Consider the following 26,337-nt stretch of genomic DNA (forward strand, 5'->3'; position numbering starts at 1 on the left):
TGACAAAGCCGTGCTGACTACTTTTGAGCATTCTAAACTTCTCTAAATGTTCATAAATCCTGTCCCTCAGGATCTTCTCCATCAATTTACCAACCACTGAGGTTAGACTCACCGGTCGGTAATTTCCTGGGCTATCCCTATTCCCTTTCTTGAATATAGGAACCACATCCGCAATCCTCCAATCCTCCGGAACCTCTCCCGTCTCCATCGACGACGCAAAGATCATCGCCAGAGGCTCTGCAATCTCTTCCCTCGCCTCCCACAGTAACCTGGGGTCCATCCCATCCGGTCCCGGCGACTTATCTATCTTGATGCTATTCAAAATTTTCAACACATCCTCTTTCTTAATGTCCACATACTCAATCTTTTCAGTCCACCTCAATCCTGTAGTACAACCACCCAGGTCTTTCGTGTGTGTGGTCGGGGGGGGGGGGGGGGGGGGGCTTTTGTGTGGGAAGGTATTTTGAGAGAAAGGATCTACAGGCATTTAGAGATGCAAGTATTGATTAGGGACAGTCAGCATGGCTTTGTGAGTGGAATATCATGTCTCACAAATTTGATTGAGTTTTTTGAAGGGGTAACCAAGAAGGTAGATGAGGGCAGTGCAGTTGATGTTGTCTACATGGACTTTAGCAAGGCCTTTGACAAGGTACCGCATGGTAGGTTGTTGCATAAAGTTAAATCTCACGGGATCCAGGGTGAGGTATCTAAATGGATACAAAATTGCTTTCTTGACAGAAGCCAGAGGGTGGTTGTAGAGAGTTGTTTTTCAAACAGGAGGCCTGTGACCAGCGGTGTGCCTCAGGGATCAGTGCTGGGCCCACTGTTATTTGTCATTTATATTAATGATTTGGATGAGAATATTGGAGGCAAGTTCAGTAAGTTTGCAGATGACACTAAGATTGGTGGCATAGTGGACAGTGAAGAAAGTTATCTCCAATTGCAACGGGATCTTGATCAATTGGGCCAATGGGCTGACGAATTGGAGATGGAGTTTAATTTAGACAAATGCATTTTGCTAGATTGAACCAGGGCAGGACTTACTCAGTTAATGGTAGGGCATTGGGGAGAGTTACAGAACAAAGAGATAGAGAAACATAGAAACATAGGAAAACTACAGCACAAACAGGCCCTTCGGCCCACAAGTTGTGCCGAACACATCCCTACCTTCTAGACCTACCTATAACCCTCCATCCTATTAAGCTCCATGTACTCATCCAGGAGTCTCTTAAAAGACACTATTGAGTTCGCCTCCACCACCACTGACGGCAGCCGATTCCACTCGCTCACCACCCTCTGTGTGAAAAACTTACCCCTAACATCTCCCCTGTACCTACCCCCCAGCACCTTAAACCTGTGTCCTCTCGTAGTAGACATTTCCACCCTGGGAAAAAGCCTCTGAGAGTCCACCCGATCTATGCCTCTCAACATCTTATACACCTCTATTAGGTCTCCTCTCATCCTTCATCTCTCCAAGGAGAAAAGACCGAGCTCCCTCAGCCTATCCTCATAAGGCATGCCACTCAATCCAGGCAACATCCTTGTAAATCGCCTCTGCACCCTTTCAATCTTTTCCACATCCTTCCTATAGTGAGGCGACCAGAACTGAGCACAGTACTCCAAGTGGGGTCTGATGAGGGTCTTATATAGCTGCATCATTATCCCCGGACTCATAAACTCAATCCCTCGATTGATAAAGGCCAGCACACCATACGCCTTCTTAACCACCTCCTCCACCTGTGGGGCTGATTTTAGAGTCCTATGGACCCGGACCCCAAGGTCCTTCTGATCCTCTACAGTACGAAGAGTCTTTCCCTTTATATTTCACTCCTTCATCCCATTTGACCTGCCAAAATGGACCACGACGCATTTATCTGGGTTGAAGTCCATCTGCTACTTCTCCGCCCAGTCTTGCATCCTATCTATGTCCCTCTGTAACTTCTGACATCCCTCCAGACTATCCACAACCCCACCAACCTTCGTGTTGTCGGCAAACTTACCAACCCATCCCTCCGCTTCCTCATCCATGTCATTTATGAAAATGACAAACAGCAAGGGTCCCAGAACAGATCCCTGGGGCACACCACTGGTGACCGACCTCCATTTAGAAAAAGACCCATCTATACCCACTCCCTGCCTCCTTTGGGCAAGCCAGTTCTGGATCCGCCGGGCAGCAGCCCCTTGGATCCCATGCCCTCTCACTTTTTCTAGAAGCCTTGCATGGGGACCTTATCGAACGCCTTGCTAAAATCCATATAAACCACATCTACCGTCTTCCCTTCGTCAATGTGTTTAGTCACATTTTCGAAGAACTCCACCAGGCTCGTAAGGCATGATTTGCCTTTGACAAAGCCATGCTGAGTATTCTTGAGCATACTAAACCTCTCTGAATGCTCATATATCCTGTCCCTCAGGATCTTCTCCATCAGCTTACCAACCACTGAGGTTAGACTCACCGGTCGGTAATTTCCTGGGCTATCCCTATTCCCCTTCTCGAAGATAGGAACCACATCCGCAATCCTCCAATCCTCCGGCACCTCTCCCATCTCCATCGACGACTCAAAGTTCATCGCCAGAGGCTCTGCAATCTCTTCCCTCGCCTCCCACAGTAACCTGGGGTACATCCCATCCGGACCCGGCGACTTATCTATCTTGATGCCATTCAAAGATTCCAGCACAACCTCTTTCTTAAAGTCCACATACTCAATCCTTTCAGTCCACCGCACGCCCGCAGGGGTACAAGATCTAGGGGTACATGTTCATAGCTCCTTGAAAGTGGAGTCACAGGTGGACAGAGTGGTGAAGAAGGCATTCGGCATGCTTGGTTTCATCGGTCAGAACATTGAATACAGGAGTTGGCACGTCTTGTTGAAGTTGTACAAGACATTGGTAAGGCCACACTTGGAATACTGTGTGCAATTCTGGTCACCCTATTATAGAAAGGATATTATTAAACTAGAAAGAGTGCAGAAAAGATTTACTCGGATGCTACCGGGACTTGATGGACTGAGTTATAAGGAGAGGCTGGATAGACTGGGACTTTTTTCTCTGGAGCGTAGGAGGCTGAGGGGTGACCTTATAGAGGTCTATAAAATAATGAAGGCACAGACAAGCTAGATAGTTAATATCTTTTCCCAAAGGTAGGGGAGTCTAAAACTAGAGGGCATAGGTTTAAGGTGAGAGGGGAGAGATACAAAAGGGTCCAGAGGGGCAATTCTTTTCACACAGAGGGTGGTGAGTGTCTGGAACAAGCTGCCAGAGGTAGTAGTAGAGGCGGGTACAATTTTGTCTTTTAAAAAGCATTTAGATAGTTACATGGGTACGATGTTTCAAGAAAAAAGGGCGGCATGGACAAGTTGGGCTGAAGGGCCTGTTTCCGTGCTGTAAACCTCTATGACTCTATGAAGGGGGTTTAGTGTGGGTGCGGTTTAGTGTGGAGGGGCGTAGTGTGTGGGAGGGTTTAGTGTGCGGGAGGGTTTAGTGTGCGGGAGGGTTTAGTGTGTGGGGGGGTCTAGTGTGTGGGGGGGGTCTAGTGTGTGGGGGGGTCTAGTGTGTGGGGGGTCTAGTGTGTGGGGGGTCTAGTGTGTGGGGGGGTCTAGTGTGTGGGGGGGTCTAGTGTGTGGGGGGGGTCTAGGGTGTGGGGGGGGTCTAGTGTGTGGGGGGGTTTAGTGTGGGCGGGGGGTTTAGTGTGGAGGGGCGTAGTGTGTGGGGGGGTTTAGTGTGTGGGAGGGTTTAGTGTCTGGGGGGGTCTAGTGTGTGGGGGGGGGTTTAGTGTCTGGGGGGGTCTAGTGTGCTGGAGGGGTTTAGTGTCGGGGGCGTCTAGTGTGTGGGGGGGGTTTAGTGTCTGGGGGGGGTTAGTGTGTGGGGGGGTTTAGTTTGTGGGGGGGGTTTAGTGTGTGGGGGGGTCTAGTGTGTGGGGGGGTCTAGTGTGTGGGGGGGTCTAGTGTGTGGGGGGGTTTAGTGTGTGGGGGGGTTTAGTGTCTGGGGGGGGTTTAGTGTGGGGGAGTGTTTAGTGTCTGGGGGGGTGTTTAGCGTCTGGGGGAGTGTTTAGTGTCTGGGGGGGCTTAGTGTCTGCGGGGGTTTAGTGTCTGGGGTGGGTTTAGTGTCTGGGGGGATTTAGTGTCTGGGGGGGTTTTAGTGTCTGCGGGGGGGTTTAGTGTCTGTGGGGGTTTAGTGTCTGCGGGGGTTTAGTGTGTGGGGGGGTTTAGTGTCTGGGGGGGGTTTAGTGTGAGGGGGGGTTTAGTGTCTGGGGGGTTTAGTGTCTGGGGGGGGTTTAGTGTCTGGGGGGGTTTAGTGTCTGGGGGGGGTTTAGTGTCTGGGGGGGTTTTAGTGTCTGGGGGGGTTTAGTGTCTGGGGGGGGTTTAGTGTGGGGGGGGTTTAGTGTAGGCGGGGGGTTTAGTGTCTGGGGGGGGTTTAGTGACTGGGGGGGGTTTAGTGTCGGGGGGGGTTTAGTGTCTGGGGGGGTTTAGTGTCTGGGGGGGTTTAGTGTCTGGGGAGGGTTTAGTGTCTGGGGGGGGGGTTTAGTGTCTGGGTGGGGTTTAGTGTCTGGGAGTGGGTTTAGTGTCTGGGGGGGTTTAGTGTCTGGGGGGGTTTAGTGTCTGGGGGGGTTTAGTGTCTGGGGGGGGTTAATGTCTGGGGGGGTTTAGTGTCTTGGGGGGTTTAGTGTCTGGGGGGGGGTTTAGTGTCTGGGGGGGTTTAGTGTCTGGGGGGGTTTAGTGTCTGCAGGGGTTAGTGTCTGGGGGGGTTTAGTGTCTGGGGGGGTTTAGTGTCTGGGGGGGTTTAGTGTCTGGGGGGGGTTTAGTGTCTGGGGGGGTTTAGTGTCCGGGGGGGTTTAGTGTCTGGGGGGGGGTTTAGTGTCTGGGGGGGTTTAGTGTCTGGGGGGGTTTAGTGTCTGGGGGGGTTTAGTGTCTGGGTGGGGTTTAGAGTCGGGGGGGGGTTAGTGTCTGGGGGGGTTTAAGTGTCTGCGAGGGTTTAGTGTCTGGGGGGGTTTAGTGTCTGGGGGGGTTTAAGTGTCTGCGAGGGTTTAGTGTCTGGGGGGGGGGTTTAGTGTCTGGGGGGGGGTTTAGTGTCTGGGGGGGTTTAGTGTCTGGGGGGGTTTAGTGTCTGGGGGGTTTAGTGTCTGGGGGGGTTTAAGTGTCTGGGGGGGTTAGTGTCTGGGGGGTGTTTAGTGTCTGGGGGGTGTTTTGTGTCTGGGGGGGGTTTAGTGTCTGGGGGGGTTTAGTGTCTGGGGGGGTTTAGTGTCTGGGGGGGTTTAGTGTCGGGGGGGTTTAGTGTCTGGGGGGTTTAGTGTCTGGGGGTGTTTAGTGTCTGGGGGTGTTTAAGTGTCTGTGAGGGTTTAGTGTCTGGGGAGGTTAGTGTCTGGAGTGGGGTTAGTGTCTCGGGGGAGGTTAGTGTCTGGGGGGGTTTAGTGTCTGGGGGGGTTTAGTGTCTGGGGGGGTTTAAGTGTCTGTGAGGGTTTAGTGTCTGGGGGGGTTAGTGTCTGGAGTGGGGTTAGTGTCTGGGGGGGTTAGTGTCTGGGGGGGTTAGTGTCTGTGGGGGTTTAGTGTCTGGGGGGGGTTTAGTGTCTGGGGGGGGTTTAGTGTCTGGGGGGGTTTAGTGTGAGGGGGGTTTAGTGTCTGGGGGGTTTAGTGTCTGGGGGGGGTTTAGTGTCTGGGGGGGTTTAGTGTCTGGGGGGGTTTAGTGTCTGGGGGGGGTTTAGTGTCTGGGGGGGGTTTAGTGTCTGGGGGGGTTTAGTGTCTGGGGGGGGGTTTAGTGTGGGGGGGGGTTTAGTGTAGGCGGGGGGTTTAGTGTCTGGGGGGGTTTAGTGTCTGGGGGGGGTTTAGTGTCTGGGTGGGGTTTAGTGTCGGGGGGGGTTTAATGTCTGGGAGTGGGTTTAGTGTCTGGGGGGGGTTTAGTGTCTGGGGGGGTTTAGTGTCTGGGGGGGGTTAATGTCTGGGGGGGTTTAGTGTCTGGGGGGGTTTAGTGTCGGGGGGGTTTAGTGTCTGGGGGGGTTTAGTGTCTGCGGGGGTTAGTGTCTGGGGAGGGTTAGTGTCTGGGGGGTTTAGTGTCTGGGGGGGGTTTAGTGTCTGGGGGTTTTAGTGTCTGGGGGGGTTTAGTGTCTGGGGGGGGGTTTAGTGTCTGGGGGGGGTTTAGTGTCTGGGGGGGTTTAGTGTCGGGGGGGTTTAGTGTCTGGGGGGGTTTAGTGTCTGGGGGGGTTTAGTGTCTGCGGGGGTTTAGTGTCTGGGTGGGGTTTAGTGTCGGGGGGGGGTTTAGTGTCTGGGAGTGGGTTTAGTGTCTGGGGGGGTTTAGTGTCTGGGGGGGTTTAGTGTCTGGGGGGGTTTAGTGTCTGGGGGGGGTTTAGTGTCTGGGGGTTTTAGTGTCTGGGGGTTTTAGTGTCTGGGGGGGTTTAGTGTCGGGGGGGTTAGTGTCTGGGGGTGTTTAGTGTCTGGGGCTTTAGTGTCTGGGGGGGTTTAAGTGTCTGCGAGGGTTTAGTGTCTGGGGGGGGTTTAGTGTCTGGGGGGGGTTTAGTGTCTGGGGGGGGTTTAGTGTCTGGGGGGGTTTAGTGTCTGGGGGGGTTTAAGTGTCTGGGGGGTTTAGTGTCTGGGGGGTTTAGTGCCTGGGGGGTGTTTTGTGTCTGGGGGGGGTTTAGTGTCTTGGGGGGTTTAGTGTCTGGGGGGGTTTAGTGTCTGGGGGGGTTTAGTGTCGGGGGGGGTTTAGTGTCTGGGGGGTTTAGTGTCTGGGGGGGTTTAGTGTCTGTGAGGGTTTAGTGTCTGGGGGGGTTAGTGTCTGGAGTGGGGTTAGTGTCTCGGGGGAGGTTAGTGTCTGGGGGGGTTTAGTGTCGGGGGGGTTAGTGTCTGGGGGAGTTTAGTGTCTGGGGGGGTTCAGTGTGTGGGGGGGTTAGTGTCTGGGGGGTTTAGTGTCTGGGGGGTTTAGTGTCTGGGGGGGTTAGTGTCTGGGGGGGTTAGTGTCTGGGGGGTTTAGTGTCTGGGGGAGTTTAGTGTCTGGGGGGGTTAGTGTCTGGGGGGGTTAGTGTGTGGGGGGGGGTTTAGTGTCTGGGGAGGGTTTAGTGTCGGGGGGGGTGTTTAGTGTGGGGGGGGTTTAGTGTGGGCGGGGTTTAGTGTGGGCGCTGATTTAGTGTGGGCGGGGTTTCGTGTGGGCGGGGATTTAGTGTGGGCGGAGTTTCGTGTGGGCGGGGATTTAGTGTGGGCAGGGCTTAGTGTGGGCAGGGTTTAGTGTGGGCGGGGTTTAGTGTGGGCGGGGTTTAGTGCGGGCGGGGTTTAGTGTGGGCGGCGTTTAGTGTGGGCGGGGTTTAGTGTGGGCGGCGTTTAGTGTGGGCGGTTTAATGCGGGGGGTGTTGTGGGAAAAGTACCACTCGGAGTCAGACTTAAAGATTCAGCACACAGTTTTATCGGACAAAGCTTTGGGAGAAGCGCTGGGCTCTCCGCAGTGCGCGCAGTCACCTTCTCAACTTTACAATGGCAGTTGAGCATCTTTATACTTTTCAAATAATAGACAAGTACGGATATTAGCCGTTAGCACATCGTTATACAAATAATAGACAAGGACGGACATCAACAGTTAACACATCGTTGTACATAGAGTAGATACATTTATGCATTTATTTCCCCCATCAATGACTGATCTTGTTATCAAAACTCTTTGTTTTGGGTCCTGTTTTTATCTAAAGCTAAGGTGCCTCCAGGTCTGATCTGTTTCCTGCAGCAATTTGAACACTAACAGGTTTTAACTCTTTGTGTAATGTCTGTGCCCAAGTCAGTGCATCTTAATGTCTTTCCCAGAGTCCATTTTGTGCCAGGTAACCATTTTGTGTCCTTTAATTTTGATTTTACTCCAACAGGGGGGTTAGTGTGGGGGGGTGGGGGGGGAGGAGTTTAGTGTGGGGGGGTTTTGTGTCAGTGGAGTTAATTGTGGGGGGGGCGGTTTAGTGTCAGGGGGCTTAGTGTGGAAGGTGTTTATTGTGAGGGGTTTAGTGTGGGGGGGGGGTTAGTGTGGGGGGGGGGTTGGTGTGGAGGGTGTTTAGTGTGGGGGGTGTTTAGTGTGGGGGGTGTTTAGTGTGGGGGGTTTAGTGTGGGGGGTGTTTAGTGTGGGGATCTGTTCTGGGACCCTTACTCTTTGTGATTTTTATAAATGACCTGGATGAGGAAGTGGAGGGACGGGTTGGTAAGTTTGCTGATGACACAAAGGTTGGAGGTGTTGTGGATAGTGTAGAGGGATGTCAGAAGTTGCAGCGAGACATTGATAGGATGCAAGACTGGGCGGAGAAGTGGCAGATGGAGTTCAACCCAGATAAGTGTGAGGTGGTTCATTTTGGCAGGTCAAATAGGATGGCGGAATATAATATTAATGGGAGGACTCTTGGCAGTGTGGAAGATCAGAAGGATCTTGGGGTCCGAGTTCATAGGACGCTCAAAGCAGCTGTGCAGTTTGAGACTGTGGTTAAGAAGGCGTATGGTGTATTGGCCTTCATCAATAGAGGAATTGAGTTTACGAGTTGTGAGATAATGTTGCAGCTATATAGGACCCTGGTCAGACCACACTTGGAGTACTGTGCTCAGTTCTGGTCGCCTCATTACAGGAAGGATGTGGAAGCCATAGAAAGGGTGCAGAGGAGATTTACAAGGATGTTGCCTGGGATGGGGAGCATGCCTTATGAGGATAGGTTGAGTGAGCTCGGCCTGTTCTCCTTGGAGAGACGAAGGATGAGGGGTGGCCTGATAGAAGTGTATAAGATGTTGAGAGGTATTGATCGAGTGGACAGTCAGAGGCTTTTTCCCAGGGCTGTAATGGTTGCTACAAGAGGACACAGGTTTAAGGTGCTGGGGAGTAGGTACAGAGGAGATGTCAGGGGTAAGTTTTTCACTCAGAGGGTGGTGGGTGCGTGGAATGGGCTGCCAGCAACGGTGGTGGAGGCGGATTCGATAGGGTCTTCTAAGAGACTTTTAGATAAGTACATGGAACTTAGTAAGATAGAGGGTTATAGGTAAGCCAAGTAATCGCTAAGGTAGGGGCATGTTCGGCACAACTTTGTGGGCTGGAGGGCCTGTATTGTGCTGTAGTTTTTCTATGTTTTCATGTTTCTATGTTTAGTGTGGGGGGGTTTAGTGTGGGGGAGGTTTAGTGTGGGGGGGTTTAGTGTGGGGGGGTTCAGTGTGTGGGGGGGTTCAGTGTGTGGGGGGGGTTCAGTGTGGGGGGGTTCAGTGTGGGGGAGTTCAGTGTGGGGGGGTTTAGTGTGGGGGGTTTAGTGTGGGGGGTTTAGTGTGGGGGGGTTTAGTGTGGGGGGGTTCAGTGTGGGGGGGTTCAGTGTGGGGGGGTTCAGTGTGGGGGAGTTCAGTGGGGGGGTTCAGTGTGGGGGGGTTTAGTGTGGGGGGTTTAGTGTGGGGGGGTTTAGTGTGGGGGGGTTCAGTGTGTGGGGGGGTTCAGTGTGGGGGGGTTCAGTGTGGGGGAGTTCAGTGGGGGGGTTCAGTGTGGGGGGGTTCAGTGTGTGGGGGGGTTCAGTGTGGGGGAGTTCAGTGGGGGGGGTCAGAGTGGGGGGGTTCAGTGTGGGGGGGTTCAGTGTGGGGGGGTTCAGTGTGGGGGGGTTCAGTGTGGGGGAGTTCAGTGTGGGGGGGTTCAGTGAGGGGGGGTTCAGTGTGGGGGGGTTCAGTGTGGGGGGGTTCAGTGTGGGGGTTCAGTGTGGGGGGGTTCAGTGTGGGGGGTTCAGTGGGGGGGTTCAGTGTGTGGGGGAGTTCAGTGTGGGGGGTTCAGTGGGGGGGTTCAGTGTGGGGGGTTCAGTGTGGGGGGGTTCAGTGTGGGGGGTTCAGTGTGGGGGGGTTCAGTGTGGGGGGGTTCAGTGTGGGGGTGTTCAGTGTGGGGGTGTTCAGTGTGGGGGGGGTTCAGTGTGGGGGGGTTCAGTGTGGGGGGGGTTCAGTGTGGGGGAGTTCAGTGGGGGGGGTTCAGTGGGGGGGTTCAGTGGGAGGGTTCCGTGGGGGGGTTCAGTGGGAGGGTTCAGTGTGGGGGGGGTTCAGTGTGGGGGGGTTCAGTGTGGGGGGGTTCAGTGTGGGGGGGTTCAGTGGGGGGGTTCAGTGTGGGGGGGTTCAGTGTGGGGGGGTTCAGTGTGGGGGGGTTCAGTGGGGGGGGTTCAGTGTGGGCAGGTTCAGTGTGGGGGGTTCAGTGGGAGGGGGTTCAGTGTGGGGGGGTTCAGTGTGGGGGGGTTCAGTGTGTGGGGGGGTTCAGTGTGGGGGGTTCAGTGGGGGGGGTCAGTGTGGGGGGTTCAGTGTGGGGGGTTCAGTGTGGGGGGGTTCAGTGTGGGGGGGTTCAGTGTGGGGGAGTTCAGTGTGTGGGGGGGTTCAGTGTGGGGGGTTCAGTGTGGTGGGGTTCAGTGTGGGGGGTTCAGTGTGGGGGGGTCAGTGTGGGGGGTTCAGTGGGGGGGTGTTCAGTGTGGGGGAGTTCAGTGTGGGGGAGTTCAGTGGGGGGGGTTCAGTGGGGGGGTTCAGTGTGGGGGGGTTCAGTGGGGGGGTTCAGTGTGGGGGGGTTCAGTGGGGGGGTCAGTGTGGGGGGTTCAGTGGGGGGGGTTCAGTGGGGGGGTTCAGTGTGGGGGGGTTCAGTGTGGGGGGTTCAGTGTGGGGGGGTTCAGTGTGGGGGGGTCAGTGGGGGGGGTCAGTGTGGGGGGTTCAGTGGGGGGGTTCAGTGGGGGGGGGTTCAGTGTGGGGGAGTTCAGTGTGGGGGAGTTCAGTGGGGGGGGTTCAGTGGGGGGGTTCAGTGTCGGGGACTTCAGTGGGGGGGTTCAATGTGGGGGGGGTTCAGTGTGGGGGGGTTCAGTGTGGGGGGGTTCAGTGTGGGGGAGTTCAGTGGGGGGGTTCAGTGTGGGGGGGTTCAGTGTGGGGGAGTTCAGTGTGGGGGGGTTCAGTGTGGGGGAGTTCAGTGTGGGGGGGTTCAGTGTGGGGGAGTTCAGTGTGGGGGGTTCAGTGGGGGGGTTTAGTTTGGGGGGGTTTAGTTTGGGGGGTTTAGTTTGGGTTGTTTAGTGTGGGGGAGTTAATGGGTGGGGTAGTGTGGCGGGTTACTGGGGGGGTTAGTATGGGGGGTTACTGGGGGGGGGTTAGTGTGGGGGGTTACTGGGGAGGCTCAGTTTGGGAGGATTAATTCTGTGGGATTTAGTCCGGGTATGTTCAGTTTGTGGGTGTGGGGGGAGGGATTCAGACCCATTAATTCCTAATCTTTGCTTCCTATCTGCCACCAGGTTTCAATCCATCTCAGTGCACTTTCCCCAATCCCGTGTGCTTTAATTTCACACACTAATCTCTTGTGTGGGACTTTGTCAAAAGCCTTCTGAAAGCCTAAATAAACCACATCCACTGGCTCCCCCTCATCAACTCTGCCAGTTACATCCTCGAAGAATTCCAGTAGATCTGTCAAGCATCACTTCCCTTTCATAAATCCATGCTGACTCTGTCCAATCCTGCCACTGTTTTCCGAGTGTTTTGCTATAAAATCTTTGATAATGGATTCCAGAATTTTCCCCACTCCCAGTGTCAGGCTGACTGGTCTACACTCCCTGTTTTCTCGCTACCTCCCTTTTTAAATAGTGGGGTGACATTCGCTACCCTCCAATCTGTAGGAACTGTTCCAGAGTCAATAAAATCATGACCACCAAGGCATCCACTATTTCTTGGGCCATTTCCTTCAGTACGCTGCGATGTAGATTATCCAGCCCTGGGGATTTATCCGCCTTCAATCCCATCAATTTCCCCAACATCATTTCTTTACTAATATTGATTTCCTTCAGTTCCTCCCTCTCACTAAACCCTGTGCCACAACATTTCTGGTATGTTTTTGTGTCCTCCTTCAGTTGCTCGGCCATTTCTTTGTTCCCCATTATAATTCCCCTGTTTCTGACTGTAAGGGACCTACATTAGTCTTCACCAATCTTTTTCTCCTCACACACCGACAGAAACTTTTACAGTCAGTTTTTATGTTCTCCGCAAGCTTACTCTCATACTCTATTTTCCCCTTCTTAATCACTCCCTTGGTTTTCCTTTGCTGAATTCTAAACTGCTCCCAATCCTCAGATCTATTGTTTTTTTCTGGCCAATCTGTATGCCTTTGATACTCTGATATTATCTCTAATTTCCCTGTAAGGCATGGATAGGCCAACTTTCAATTCCCATCTGAGAGATTAAAGCTCATTTGGTGGGATCAATTGGGCAAGATATTACTCCGGAACTCTATCTGGCCCCAAGAGTCATCGGGTGTGATTTTCCTGCCTGCTGTGCGACACGTAGCAGGTTGGGAAGTACAGGTGGGAGGGATTGAAACAGGATTCGCGACAGAGTCCAGCCAGTCACGACTTTCCTGGGCCATTTTTATGGCGTGATTAGCCTTGCCCCAGGAAATGGCGCAAGGCTAATGATAATATATTAGTGGTGATTAGCATCGCTTTAGTGAGCGTGGGGCTCGATTGTCTGAGCGGTGGAGGCTCCCACCAGCCTGTGGACCAGGCGTGATGGTCATTGAGGTGCCCCCAGGAGATCGGGGGCAGGAGGGTGCCCCTTGGGCAGTGCCAACCTGGCACCGCCCAGGGGGGTTGGGCACTCTGCACCGTCATCAGTGGGGGAGGGAGGGGGGCAATCGGGGCTGGCCATCGGGGGCGGGTTGGGCTGGCCATCTGGGGGCAATAGGTTTATGCCCGGCATTCGGACAGGGGGTCAGGGAAACTATTGGGAGCTGGGGATTGAGTGGGGTCAGGGTGGGCCGTCGGGGGAGGGTTGGGTTGGCCGTTGCGGGGGGGGGTGTTGGGGGCTGGCGATTGGGGGATGGGGGGAGTTGAAGAATCCATGGGGAGGTTGGTGATGGGGGGACCAGTGCACATGCACCGATCTCCCTCCTCAGTGCATTGTTGCTGGCCTCACAGGTGCCCCCCCGCCCCCCTCGCTATGGACGTGAATCCCCTGGCGGACCCTGTGAAGCTGAGTGCTGGAGATTCAACTGATAACGTGCGCCCAAAACGGGCAGGAAAATTTCCTATTTTCCTGCCCCGGCGCACTTGTTGTTTTGGGGAAAATTGCCCTCATAGAACGGTACAGCAGAGGGACAGGCCCTTTGTCCACCATGTCCATGGCAATCATCAAATATCAATCTATACTAATCCCATCGACAAGCAGTAGGTCCTTGGCAATTTCTGTGTTTGCCCACAAGAAGAAAACAGTCCTGTGGGGAGCACTTCAGCAGTCACGGGCATTCAGCCTCTGATCTTCGGGTAAGCGTTCTCCAAGGCGGCCTTCACGACACACGACAGCGCAGAGTCGCTGAGCAGAAACTGATAACCAATGTTGGTTATCTAAACCGGGATGTTGGATTTATGTCACACTATCAGTAACCCCCACAGCTTGCCTGCTGGACTTGCAGAATCTCACTGGCTGTCCTGTCTGGCGACAATACACATCTCTTTAACCTGTGTTTAATGCTCCCTCCACCCACATTGTCTGTATCTTTAAGACCTGGTTGGCTGTAGAGATTCGCATTCTAATCAGCATTCTATAACTTGATTTTGTGTCTCTGTGCCCTGTTTGAGAGCAGATATCCACTCCATCTGATGAAGGAGTAGCGCTCCGAAAGCTAATGGCATTTGCTACCAAATAAATCTGTTGGACTTTAACCTGTTGTTAAACTCTTACTGTGTTCACCCCAGTCCAACGCCGGCATCTCCACACTTAGACACTTCTGCCATGGGGAAAAGATTCTTACAATCTACTCTCTCTCTGCCTCTCATAATTTTGTATCCCTCTCGCAGATCCCCCCTCAACCCCCTCTGCTCTCGGGAAAACAAACCCTGCCTATCCCATCTCTCCTCGCTCAAATGTTCCATCCCAGGCAACATCCTGGTGAATCTCCTCTGCACCTACTCCAGTGCAATCATGTCCTTCCGATAATGTGGTGACCAGAACTGCACACAATATTCCATCTGTGGTCTAATCAATATTTTGTGAAGTTGTACCAAGACCTCCCTGCTCCTATATTCTATGCTTCAGCTGGATTCCGTATGCCTCCCTGTAGGACTCGAGTATCCAGGTGATGGGGAGTTACCTTAGCAGATGGAGCTCATATCCCGAGCCCTGTATAAAGCAGGCCCCTGAGTGGGTCCATGATTATATTATCCTGGGTGGGATGTTCTGTGTGTCTTCACCACAGGTTTTGCTTTACTTTATTTTGTGCAATAAAGCCTTGTTCCTTTACAGCCCGCTCCTGGAGTTATTACACTCTACAATATATACAATATACATATAAAATGCATTGTGGTTTTTCCTTAATCTTACTTGCCAATGAAATTTTGTGGCCCCTTTTTTCCCTTTAAACACCAGCTCCCACTCTCTCTATTCTCCTGAAGGGCCTTCCCCATTTTTAGTGCTCTTCACCTCCCACATGCTTCCTTTGTTTCGTTATCAAAGCCTCGATAGCCCCTTCACATCCAGTGTTCCCTGGACTTGCCGCCCTTGCCCTTCAATACGTTGGTCCTGAACGCTCATTATTTCACCTTTAGAAGACTCCCACTTTCCAGATTTACTGCAAGGAGCTCCTCCCAGTCTGTGTGGATATTACACCGGGATTTGAATCTGTCCCTCAGGTGAATGTGACAGATCCAACGGACATTCTTGGAAGACAGACTGGGCAGTTCTTGCAACAGCCTATAAGAGCAGGCAATGTTTTCCATTCATATATCTGCTACTGGTGGGATCTTGCTGTGCACAAACCAACAGCTGCAGTCCTTACATTACAAAAGAGACATCACTTCAATCATACTTGAGCAGCGCTGTGTTTGTGAAAGGTGTTTACAGAAATACAAACCTTCCTTTTTTTTTGATTGTTTAATTGGCAAAATTCAAAAATAACCTTGACTCAAACTTGAACCAACAATACCAAACCACATCAATCAATTAAACAGCTAAACTCTGACATAAATAAACTTACTGAGCAACCAGTTGGGTCGCTTGAGGGTTACAAGGTAGCAAGGAATGAGCTAAAAAAAGGGCTTAGGAGAACTAGGAGGGGGCATGAGAAGTCCTTGGCGGGTCGGATCAAGGAAAACCCCAAGGCTTTTTACTCTTATGGGAAGAATAAAAGAATGACCAGGGTGAGGCTGGGGCCGGTCAAAGACGGCAGTGGGAATTTGTGTATGGAGTCAGAAGAGATAGGAGAGGTGATGAATGAATACTTTTCTTCGGTGTTCACCAAGGAGAGGGGCCATATTTTTGAGGAAGAGAAGGTGTTACAGGCTAATAGGCTGGAGGAGGTGGATGTTCTGAGGGAAGATGTATTCGCAATTTTGAAAAACCTGAGGGTCGCTAAGTCCCCTGGGCCAGATGGGATATATCCTAGGATTCTTTGGGAGGCAAGGGATGAGATTGCTTTGATCTTTGGGTCCTCACTGTCCGCAGGGATAGTGCCAGAAGACTGGAGAGTGGCGAATGTTGTTCCTCTGTTCAAGAAAGGAAATAGGAATGACCCTGGCAATTATAGGCCGGTTAGTCTTACTTCGGTGGTTGGTAAGTTAATGGAAAATGTCCTGAGGGATAGGATTTATGACCATTTGGAAAGATGCAGCTTAATCCGGGATAGTCAACACAGATTCGTGAAGGGTAAGTCTCGCCTCACAAATTTGATAGAATTTTTTGAGGAGGTAACTAAGTGTGTAGATGAAGGTAGAACAGTTGATGTCGTATACATGGATTTTAGTAAGGCGTTTGATAAGGTTCCCCATGGACGGCTCATGAAGTAAGTAAGGAGTTGTGGGATAGAGGGAAATTTGGCCGATTGGATAAGCAATTGGCTATCTCACAGAAGACAGAGGGTGGTGGTGGGTGGAAAATTTTCAGACTGGAGACCAGTTACCACAGGGATCAGTGCTGGGTCCTCTGCTATTTGTGATTTTTATCAATGACTTGGAGGAGGGGGCTGAAGGGTGGGTCAGTAAATTTGCTGATGACACCAAGATTGGTGGAGTAGTGGATGAGGTGGAGGGCTGTTGTAGGCTGCAAAGAGACATTGACAGGATGCAAAGCTGGGTCGAAAAATGGCAGATGAGTTTAACCCTGATAAATGTGAGGTGATTCATTTTGGTAGGACAAATTTAAATGTGGATTACAGGGTCAACGGCAGGGTTCTGAGGAATGTGGAGGAACAGAGAGATCTTGGGGTTCACATCCACAGATCTCTGAAGGTTGGCACTCAAGTGGATAGAGCCGTGAAGAAGGCCTATAGTGTGTTAGCTTTTATTAACAGGGGCTTTGAGTTTAAGAGCCGTGGGGTTATGCTGCAACTGTACAGGACCTTGGTGAGACCACATTTGGAATATTGTGTGCAGTTCTGGTCACCTCACTATAGGAAGGATGTGGAAGCATTGGAGAGAGTGCAGAGGAGATTTACCAGGATGCTGCCTGGTTTGGAGGGTAGGTCTTATGAGGAAAGGTTGAGGGAGCTAGGGCTTTTCTCTTTAGAGCAGGGGAGGATGAGAGGCGACTTAATAGAGGTTTATAAGATGATGAGGGGGATGGATAGAGTGGACGTTCAGAGACTATTTCCTCAGGTGGATGTAGCTGTTACTAGGGGGCATAACTTCAAGATTCATGGTGGGAGATTTAGGAGGGATGTCCGAGGTAGGTTCTTTACTCAGAGAGTGGTTGGGGTGTGGAATGGACTGCCTGCAGTGATAGTGGAGTCAGACACTTTAGGAACATTTAAGCGGTTATTGGATAGGCACATGGAGCACACCAGAATGATAGGGAGTGGGATAGCTTGATCTTGGTTTCAGATAAAGCTTGGCACAACATCGTGGGCCGAAGGGCCTGTTCTGTGCTGTACTGTTCTATGCTCTATGTTAACCACTGTCCAATCCGATTGAGGCTGAGATCCTGTAAGTCCAGATAATCACTGTTCTGGGCAGAAAGTGGTGGACCTTCATTTTGCATGATGGTGGACAATTAAACAACTCATTGGAGGAGGAGGTTCCACAAATATCCCCATCCTCAATGATGGAGGAGCCCAGCACATCAATGTGAAAGATAAGGTTGAAGTATTCACAGCAATCCTGAGCCAGAAGTGCCGAGTGGATGATCCATCTCAGCCTCCTCCAGTGGTCCTCAGCATCTCAGATGCCAGTCTCCAGCCAATCCGATTCACTCCGTGTGATATCAAGAAACAGTTGGAGGCACTGGATACTGCAAGGGCAATGGGCCCTGATAACATTCCGGCAATAAGAACATAAGAAAAAAAAAATAGCACTGAAGACTTGTGCTCCAGAACTTGCCGTTCCCCAAGCCAAGCTCTTCCAGTGCAGTTACAACACTGGCACCTACCCAACAATGTGGAAAATTGCCCAGGTATGTCCTGTACACAAAAAGCAGGACAAATCCAACCCGGCCAATTACCGCCCAATCAGTCTACTCTCGATCATCAGTAAAGTGATGGAACGGGTTATCGACAGCGCGATCAAGCAGCACTTATAATGGGGAACAAAGAAATGGTCGACTGACCAAATACAAACTTTGGTTCTGTCTTCACAAAGGAGGATACAAATAACGGGTCTGATGTTGCAGTTGTATAGAACGTTGGTTCAGCCGCATTTGGAATACTGCGCCCAGTTCTGGTCGCCGCACTACCAGAAGGACGTGGAGGCTTTAGAGAGAGTGCAGAGGAGGTTTACCAGGATGTTGCCTGGTATGGAAGGGCTTAGTTATGAGGAGAGATTGGGTAAACTGGGGTTGTTCTCCCTGGAAAGACGGAGGATGAGGGGTGACCTAATAGAGGTGTATAAAATTATGAAAGGCATAGATAGGGTGAACGGTGGGAAGCTTTTTCCCAGGTCGGTGGTGATGTTCACGAGGGGTCATAGGTTCAAGGTGAGCGGGGGGAGGTTTAACACAGATATCAGAAGGACGTATTTTACACAGAGGGTGGTGGGGGCCTGGAATGCGCTGCCGGGCAAGGTGGTGGAGGTGGACACACTGGGAACGTTTAAGACTTATCTAGATCGCCACATGAACAGAGTGGGAATGGAGGGATACAAAAGAATGGTCTAGTTTGGACCAGGGAGTGGCACGGGCTTGGAGGGCCGAAGGGCCTGTTCCTGTGCTGTATTGTTCTTTGTTCTAACACACCAGAAATGTTAGGGGCAGGGTTTAGTGAGGGAGGAACTGAAAGAAATCTGCATTAGTAGAGAAATGGTGTTGAGCTAATTGATGTGATTGAAGGTGGATAAATCCCCAGGGCCTGAAAATCGACATCCCAGAGTACTTAAGGAAGTGGCTCTAGAAATAGTGGATGCATTGGTGGTCATCTTCCAGGATTCTATAGACTCTGGAACAGTTTTTGTAGATTGGAGGGTAGCGAATGTCACTCCAATATTCAAAAAGGGAGGGAGAGAGAAAATGCTTTTGACAAAGTTCCACATAAGAGATTCGTGTGTAAAATTAAAGCGTATGGGACTGAGGGGAGTGTATTGACATGGATAGAAAACTGGTTGGCATACAGCAAACAAAGAAAAGGAATTAATGCGTCTTTTGCAGGCAATGACTAGTCGGGTTCCGCAGGGATCTGTGCTGGGACCCCAACTGTTCACATTATATATTAATGATTTGGAAGAGGGAACTGAATGTATTATCTCCAAATTTGCAGATGATACAAAGTTGGGTGGGAGGGTGAGCTGTGAGGAGGATGCAGAGATGCTTCAGTGTGATTTGGACAGGCTGAGTGTGTGGATATCCGCATGGCAGATGCAGCATAATGTGGATAAATGTGAGGTTATCCACTTTGGTAGCAATAATAGGAAGACAGATTATTATCTGAATGGGTGTAAATTGAGAGAGGGGAATGTACAACGAGACTAATTATACAGGGCCTTGGTGAAACCAATTGCAAAAATCACCCCCAGTTCAGAAAATGTTATAAGGATAAGCACAGCAATTACAGAGCAGTCCGTTTAACATCAGTGGTGGGAAAGCTTCTAGAAATAATTATTCAGGATAGAATTAGTCAGATGGAAAAATGTGGGTTGATTCAGAAGAGCCAGCATGGATTTCTAAACCAGAAATCATGTTTAACTAAGTTGCCAGAGTTTTCTGAGGGGGTAACAGAGAGGGTTGATGAGGGTAATGCTGTTGATGTGGTGTACATGGACTTCTAAAAGACATTCAATACAGTGCCACACAACAGACTTGGGAGAAAAGTTTCAGCTCATGGAATAAAAGGGACAGTAGCAATGTGGAAACCAAATTGGCTGAATAATAGAAAGCAGAGAGTAACGGCCAATGGATATTTTTCAGGCTGGAGGAAGGTTTGTGGTCGAGTTCCCCAGGGGTCGGTATTGGGTCCCTTGCTTTTCCTGATATATATTAATGATCTAGATCTTGGTGCAGGGGACAATTTCAAAGTTTGTGGATAATCCAAATCTTGGAAGCATTGTAAACTGTGAGGCAGACAGTGTGGAACTTCAGTCAAAAGGACAGAGTGGGGAGTGGGCAGATAGGTGGCAGATGAAGTTCAATGTGGAAAAGTGCGAGGTGATGCATTCTGGTAGGAAGAAGATGGAGAGACAATATAAAACAAGGATACAATTCCTACAGGAGATGCAGGAGCAGAGGGAGCTGGGTGTATCTGTGTCTCAATCATTGCAGGACAGGACAGGTGGAGAGAGCAGGGAATAAAGCAGATAGTATTCTGGGCTTTGTTAATAGGGACACAGAGTACAAGAGCAAGGAGATTATGCTGAACTTATACAAGACACTAGTTAGACCTTAGCTGGAATATTGTGCACAGTTCTGGACACCATACCATAGGAAGGATGTGAACACACTGAGTGCAGAAGAGGTTTACAAGAATGGTTCCAGGGATGAAAAACTTCACTAATGAGGATAGATTGGGTCTGTTCTCCTTTGAGAGAGGAAAGGTTGAGAGGAGATTTCCTCTCCTAAGGGGAGAGGACCAGCCATGATCCTATTGAATGGCAGAACAGGCTTGAGAGGTTGAATAGTCTACTCCCGTTCCTGTTTCTTTTGGTCTTATTTGATAGAGATGTTCTAAATAAAGAGGGGGCTGGACAGAGTAGATCGAGAGAAATTGTTCCTGCTCAGAAAAGGATCGAGAACGAGAGGGCGCAGAGTTAAAGTGATTCGCAAAGGAAGCAAATGTGATGCGAGTGAAAACTTCCTGACCCAGTGAGCGGTCGAGGTCTGGAATGTTCTGCCTGGGAGTGAGGTGGAGGCAGGCTCAATGGAGGCACTCGGGAGGGCAGCGGATGATTCATTGAATAGGATTGGGGAAAATTGGGGAAAAGGCAGGAGAATGGCACTGAGTCATGATGCGCATTCGGAGAGCCAGTACAGACACGATGGGCCTAATGGCTTCCCTCTGCACTATAACAATTCTGTGCTTCTGTGATGATGTACGGAAGTGTGAAGTTTCTCACTTTGGTCACAAAGAGAGAAAAACAGAATTATTTTTAAAACTTACAAGTGTTGATGTTCAGAGACTTGGATGGTGCTTGTACCAGAAACGCAGAAAGTTAGCATTGCAGTTTCAGCAAGCAATCGGGGGGGTGGGGAGGGTAAATGGCTGTGACTCTGGAGTTGCATGTAGGCCAGACCGGGTAAGGACGGCAGATTTCCTTCCCTAAAGGACATTAGTGAACCAGTTGGGTTTTTCCGACAATCAACAATGGTTTCATGGTCATCAGTAGATTCTTAATTCCAGATATTTATTGAATTCAAACATCACCACCTGCCATGGTGAGATTTGAACCTGGACCCTCAGACCCCCTGGGTCTCTGGATTACTGTCCAGTGGCAATACTATTACACCATTACTTACCCGACTACACCTACGATTGGAGGTGGTACAGCGAAGATTGTAAACAGGTTTGATCGTGGAGACTTGAGAGGTGACTTTAGTGTTAGTTATTGTTGGTGCAGGCTCGATGGGCCTTTTCTGCGCTGTGCACCTCTGTGACTCTCTGACTAACTGAGGAATCTCGAACATGGGGGGCACTGCCTCAGAACAATGCTGGAGATGGGGAGAAACATCTTCACTCAGAGCATTTGGAACCTTTGGAATTCTCTCCCCAGAGGCTTGTGGATGATCCATTGTTGAATATATTTAAGGCTGGGATAGACAGATTTCTGATCCTTCTCGGGGGATTAAAGGATTTGGGGAGTGAGCGGGAAAGTGGAGTTAAAGCCCAAGATAAGCCATGATCATATTGAATGGTAGCACGGGCTGGATGGGCCAAGTGGTCTACTCCTGTTTTCTGTGTGCCTGTGTCTCATAAAGACTGCAATTCTGCTGTGACATCTAAATGTAGCTTCGGGTTTTCAAAAGTACTGAAAGGCTGATGAGGGATGTTTTTTATGTTGTTGAGATATTTACTGAGCAATGTTTAGTCGACTTTAGTTAAGTCGGGCAGCACGGTCGGTGCAGGCTTGGAGGGCCAAAGGGCCTGTTCCTGTGTTGTAATTTTCTTTGTTCTTTGATGTTGATTTTAGTTGGTTTGTTACAGTAAAAGGTAAAATCTTGTCCTGTGATCCTTTAAGTCAGTCGCTGGGAATTCAAATATATTTTTACAAGTTATTGATCTCATTGGGGATCATATTGCGAGCAGTTCTGGTCGCCGCACTACCAGAAGGATGTGGAAGCTTTGGAGAGAGTGCAAAGAAGGTTCACCAGGATGTTGCCGGCTCGCGAGGGTGTTGGCTATGAGGAGAGGTTGGATAAACTAGGATTGTTTTCACTGGAAAGACGGAGGCTGAGGGGAGACCTGATAGAGGTCTACAAAATTATGAGAGGCACAGACAGGGTGGATAGTCAGAGGCTTTTCCCCAGGGTGGAAGTGTCAATTACAAGGGGGCACAGGTTCAAGGTGAGAGGGGGAATGTTTAAGGGAGATGTGGGGGGGAAGTTTTTCACACAGAGAGTGGTGGGTGCGTGGAACGCGCTGCCAGAGGAGGTGGTGGAAGCAGGAACATTAGCAACATTTAAGAGGCATCTGGATGGGTCCATGAATAGGGAGCGAATAGAGGGATACGGACCGAGTAAGAGCAGAAGGTATTTTTTAGTTTAGTTAGGGCATCATGGTCGGCGTGGCTTGGAGGGCCGCAGGGCCTGTTCCTGCGCTGTACTTTTCTGCATGGTTTGTTCTTTGTAACATCACTAAGAATCTAACAAGAGTTTCGGGAGGAACGTCAGTGTGGGTGGTGAGAATGTGAACCTTGTTAAGGTGAAGAGTCTCGATTTATATCATGTAGAAGTGGATAAATTTAGGGGAGCGGGGACGTGGACCGAGAGAGGGTGAAACATACACCAGTCACCCTACCCCAGATACCCATCGGCTGCTCTGCCTTTTGAGGGGGGGGGGAGCTGTCTGGTGGTGATTTAACCCGAGGATCACCACACCTCAGGCCAGGGGCAAGGTTGAGAAGGCGGGGCTTTCATGAATAACCTCAGCTGGTACGGGAATTGAACCCACGCTGTTGGTGTTATTCTGCATCACCAACCAGCCGTCCAGCCAATTGAGCTAAACCGACCCTCAAACTAGCTGGGATGAATGGCCTGTTTCTGTGCTGTCAGCCAGTGAGTTAACACCCAGACTGTAAGATGTGGTCATTCATCGACTTGGATCCCAGGCTCCATCAGCCCAGCTGTCATAGAAATCATAGAAACCCTACAGTGCAGAAGGAGGCCATTCGGCCCATCGAGTCTGCACCGACTACAATCCCACCCAGGCCCTACCCCCATATCCCTACATATTTTACCCGCTAATCCCTCTAATCTACGCATCCCAGGTCACTAAGGGGCAATTTTTTAGCATGGCCAATCAACCTAACCCGCACATCTTTGGACTGTGGGAGGAAACCGGAGCACCCGGAGGAAACCCACGCAGACACGAGGAGAATGTGCAAACTCCACACAGACAGTGACCCGAGCCGGGAATCGAACCCGGGTCCCTGGAGCTGTGAAGCAGCAGTGCTAACCACTGTGCTACCGTGCCGTCGGTCAGTGTATAGGGTGGAACCCTGGCCTGACGCCTATAAATCCCCCCGTCCCAGACGCATGACAACAGCAACAGGCAGTCGGGGCTGGAACAGGCTGTGGATCTGGAGCGATCCCGAGCAGACTTGCTGCACTGAGCCCGAATCTGTGAGGCGTCAGTCTGGAGTTAGCAGAAAAGGCCAGAGTTGAAGGGCTAATGAGACCGATTTTGTTTGATTGCTTTCTCTCGGGACACCTCCCGCCTCCCGCCACTGACCTGATTCTTTCCTCTCTCATTCCCGCTGCAGCCTCCATTACATTCTTCATTCCCGCATTATCACAGCACCATCCCAGGTGAAAGTCTGGTTTGCCCAGAGAGGGGGGGGGGGGGGTAAGAGGATAATGGTTAACTAGATTCAGCATGGGGGTGAGGAGGGGGGGGGGGGGTCCGGTGGGGGGGTGAGGAGTGAGGGGGAGTGAGGGGGTAAGGGGTGTGGGGGGGTGTGATGGGGTGAGGGGTGAGGGGGCGTGGGTGAGGGGGGTGAGGGGGAGTGAGGGGGAGTGAGGGGGGTAAGAGGTGTGGGGGGGGTGAGGGGGTGCCGGTGCCCGAGCTGGGCCGCTCTGTCTGTCCAGTGTTGCTGGATCGGTTGAATTTGCTAACTGACGTATCCACGGAATTGCAGCAACAAATATTCCCGAAGGAGGGTGGGCAGTGGGAGTTCCGGGATGAGCTGCTGGCACTGACCCTCCAGTTGGTTACGTATCGCACACCTTGCCAAGTGCTGAAGAGAACGTGGTGTCTGGGAAAGTGCAAACAGGGAGTCATAGAATTCCCGGTGCTCCTGTGGGAAAAGATACGGAGTTACACGAATTTACAGCACATTCCGTCCTAGACTTGTTAACGACTGTGTGTCGACCCCCACAAGTCCCCCTCACACTCTCATTACCTCTGCCTAACCCCCCCTCCCCCCGCCCCCCACCCCCCTGCCCCCCAACCCCCCCCGCCCCCCAACCCCCCCCGCCCCCCAACCCCCCCGCCCCCCCAACCCCCCCGCCCCCCCAACCCCCCCCCAACCCCCCCCCGCCCCCCAACCCCCCCCGCCCCCCCAACCCCCCCCGCCCCCCCCAACCCCCCCGCCCCCCCAACCCCCCCCCGCCCCCCCCAACCCCCCCCCGCCCCCCCAACCCCCCCCCCGCCCCCCCAACCCCCCCCCGCCCCCCCAACCCCAATTCTATTGCAAGGTTCGATGGACTACACATCAACATATCCCATTGGTGATAATGCATGATGGGACGTCCTGAGGTTGTGAAAGGTGCTATTTAAATGCAAGTCTTTATTTATTGAGCAGCTTATATGAATGATTCCTTATCCTGGAACCATGGAATTACAGAAAAGTTACAGCACAGAAGGAGGCCATTCGGCTCATCTGGTCCATTCCAGCCCAAGGACACCCAGGTGCCCTGTAGCTTACAGCACTCAAGGTGCAGATCCGGGTACTTTTTAAAAGAGTTTAGGGTCTCTGTCTCCACCACCAACTCGGGCAGCGGATTCCAGACACCCACCACCCTTGTGTCACCCATGTTAGTACATTGTATTACATTAAAGGTGCTATATCAATGCAAGTTATTGTTGCTGTAGGAGCTGGTGGCTGTCATTCAGTGACTACAGCTAACATCCTGCTTTATGGAGCAGCAAAGCACAATGTTTCCCGGACAGCTCTAAACCTTGGCCTCCCGTGACCACTCTTTCCTGGGCAGAGATTTCTGTTCAATCTTTCCAAACTCTGGATACAGGTTGTACCTGGAAAACCTTCAGGGGCACTGAGTCCATCCAATCATCTGTCACTTTGAGCCGATCATAGACGTTGATGAGAACCTCGATGGTCCGTGGAGACTGGGAGCAGAATTTCAGCACCTAGGACCAAGACATAGAGAGTGTAACATTGTCACAGCAGGGTGGCTTCATTCAGCACTGGGCGGGCACGGCAGGGTGGCTTCATTCAGCACTGGGCGGGCACGGCAGGGTGGCTTCATTCAGCACTGGGCGGGCACGGCAGGGTGGCTTCATTCAGCACTGGGCGGGCACGGCAGGGTGGCTTCATTCAGCACTGGGCGGGCACGGCAGGGTGGCCTCATTCAGCACTGGGCGGGCACGGCAGGGTGGCTTCATTCAGCACTGGGCGGGCACGGCAGGTGGCTTCATTCAGCACTGGGCGGGCACGGCAGGGTGGCTTCATTCAGCACTGGGCGGGAGAGGGATACTCCCTACCCAAGGGGAGCTGGGGGGATACCTGGCAACAGGGTCATAAATAGAGGCATTGAGCATAAACGTTGAATTGACCGAGGAGAACCAGTGGATGTGACTTTCAGAAGGCTTTTGACAAAGTCTCACATAACAGACTACTGTGTGAAGTTAAAGCACATGGGATTGCAGGTAATGTCTTGAGATGATAGAAAGCTGGTTAGCAAATAGGAAGCAAAGAGTTGGCCTAAATGGGTCTTTTTCTGATTGGCAGTCAGTGACTAGTGGGGTTCCGCAGGGATCTGTGCTGCGACCCCAACTGTTCACATTATATATTAATGATTTGGAAGAGGGAACTGAATGTCTTATCTCCAAATTTGCAGGTGATACAAAGTTGGGTGGGAGGGTGAGCTGTGAGGAGGATGCAGAGATGCTTCAGTATGATTTGGACAGGCTGAGTGTGTGGGCATCTGCATGGCAGATGCAGTATAATGTGGATAAATGCGAGGTTATCCACTTTGGTAGCAATAATCGGAAGACAGATTATTACTCGAATGGGTGTAAATTGAGAGAGGCGGATACTCAGCGAGACCTTGGAGTCCTCGTGCATCAGTCGCTGAAAGTAAGCGCGCAGGTACAGCAGGCAGTAAAGAAGGTGAATGGTATGTTGGCCTTCATAGTGAGAGGATTTGAGAAAAGGGATAGGGAGGTTTTGCTACAATTGTACAGGGCGTTGGTGAGGCCACACCTGGAGTATTGTGTGCAGTTTTGGTGTCCTTATCTGAGGAAGGATTTCCTTGCTATAGAGGGAGTCCAGCGAAGGTTTACCAGGCTGATTCCTGGGATGGCAGGTCTGTCATATGAGGAGAGACTAAGTCGATTAGGATTATATTCACTGGAGTTTAGAAGAGTGAGAGGGGATCTCATAGAGACTTATAAAATTCTAACAGGGTTAGACAGGGTAGATTCAGAAAGAATGTTCCCGATGGTGGGAGGAGTCCAGAATGCGGGTTATAGTTTGATGATAAGTGGTAAACCTTTTAGAACTGAGGTGAGGAGAAATTTCTTCACCCAGAGGGTGGTGAATGTGTGGAATTCACTCCCATAGAA

At 51.3% G+C, this 26,337-nt stretch overlaps 2 protein-coding genes across 5 annotated transcripts in view; one reads left to right on the forward strand and one right to left on the reverse strand.

Annotated features, from left to right (window-relative positions):
- Positions 1-14,776, forward strand: part of LOC144496028 (voltage-gated inwardly rectifying potassium channel KCNH7-like) — a 124,591-nt gene extending 109,815 nt beyond the window's left edge. The window contains exon 7 of the mRNA XM_078216980.1: positions 14,513-14,776. Coding sequence (XP_078073106.1) covers positions 14,513-14,776 — 264 coding nt within the window. The remainder of the gene's footprint in view (positions 1-14,512) is intronic.
- The window catches only part of asb10 (ankyrin repeat and SOCS box containing 10), a 38,440-nt gene continuing 25,351 nt past the window's right edge, over positions 13,249-26,337 (reverse strand). For 2 of the 4 annotated variants that reach the window (XM_078215528.1, XM_078215529.1), the window contains exons 4-5: positions 24,787-24,900; positions 13,249-23,827 (exon numbers count right to left, since the gene is read on the reverse strand). In XM_078215528.1, the coding sequence (XP_078071654.1) occupies positions 23,642-23,827; positions 24,787-24,900 (300 nt within the window). In that variant the 3' untranslated portion in view covers positions 13,249-23,641. Of the gene's footprint in view, positions 23,828-24,786; positions 25,277-26,337 lie in introns of those variants that run through there. The other 2 variants (XM_078215531.1, XM_078215530.1) reach the window with 2 other exon arrangements.

This window comes from Mustelus asterias, chromosome 7 (genome assembly GCF_964213995.1).
Source record: "Mustelus asterias chromosome 7, sMusAst1.hap1.1, whole genome shotgun sequence".
Classification (NCBI taxonomy): domain Eukaryota; kingdom Metazoa; phylum Chordata; class Chondrichthyes; order Carcharhiniformes; family Triakidae; genus Mustelus; species Mustelus asterias.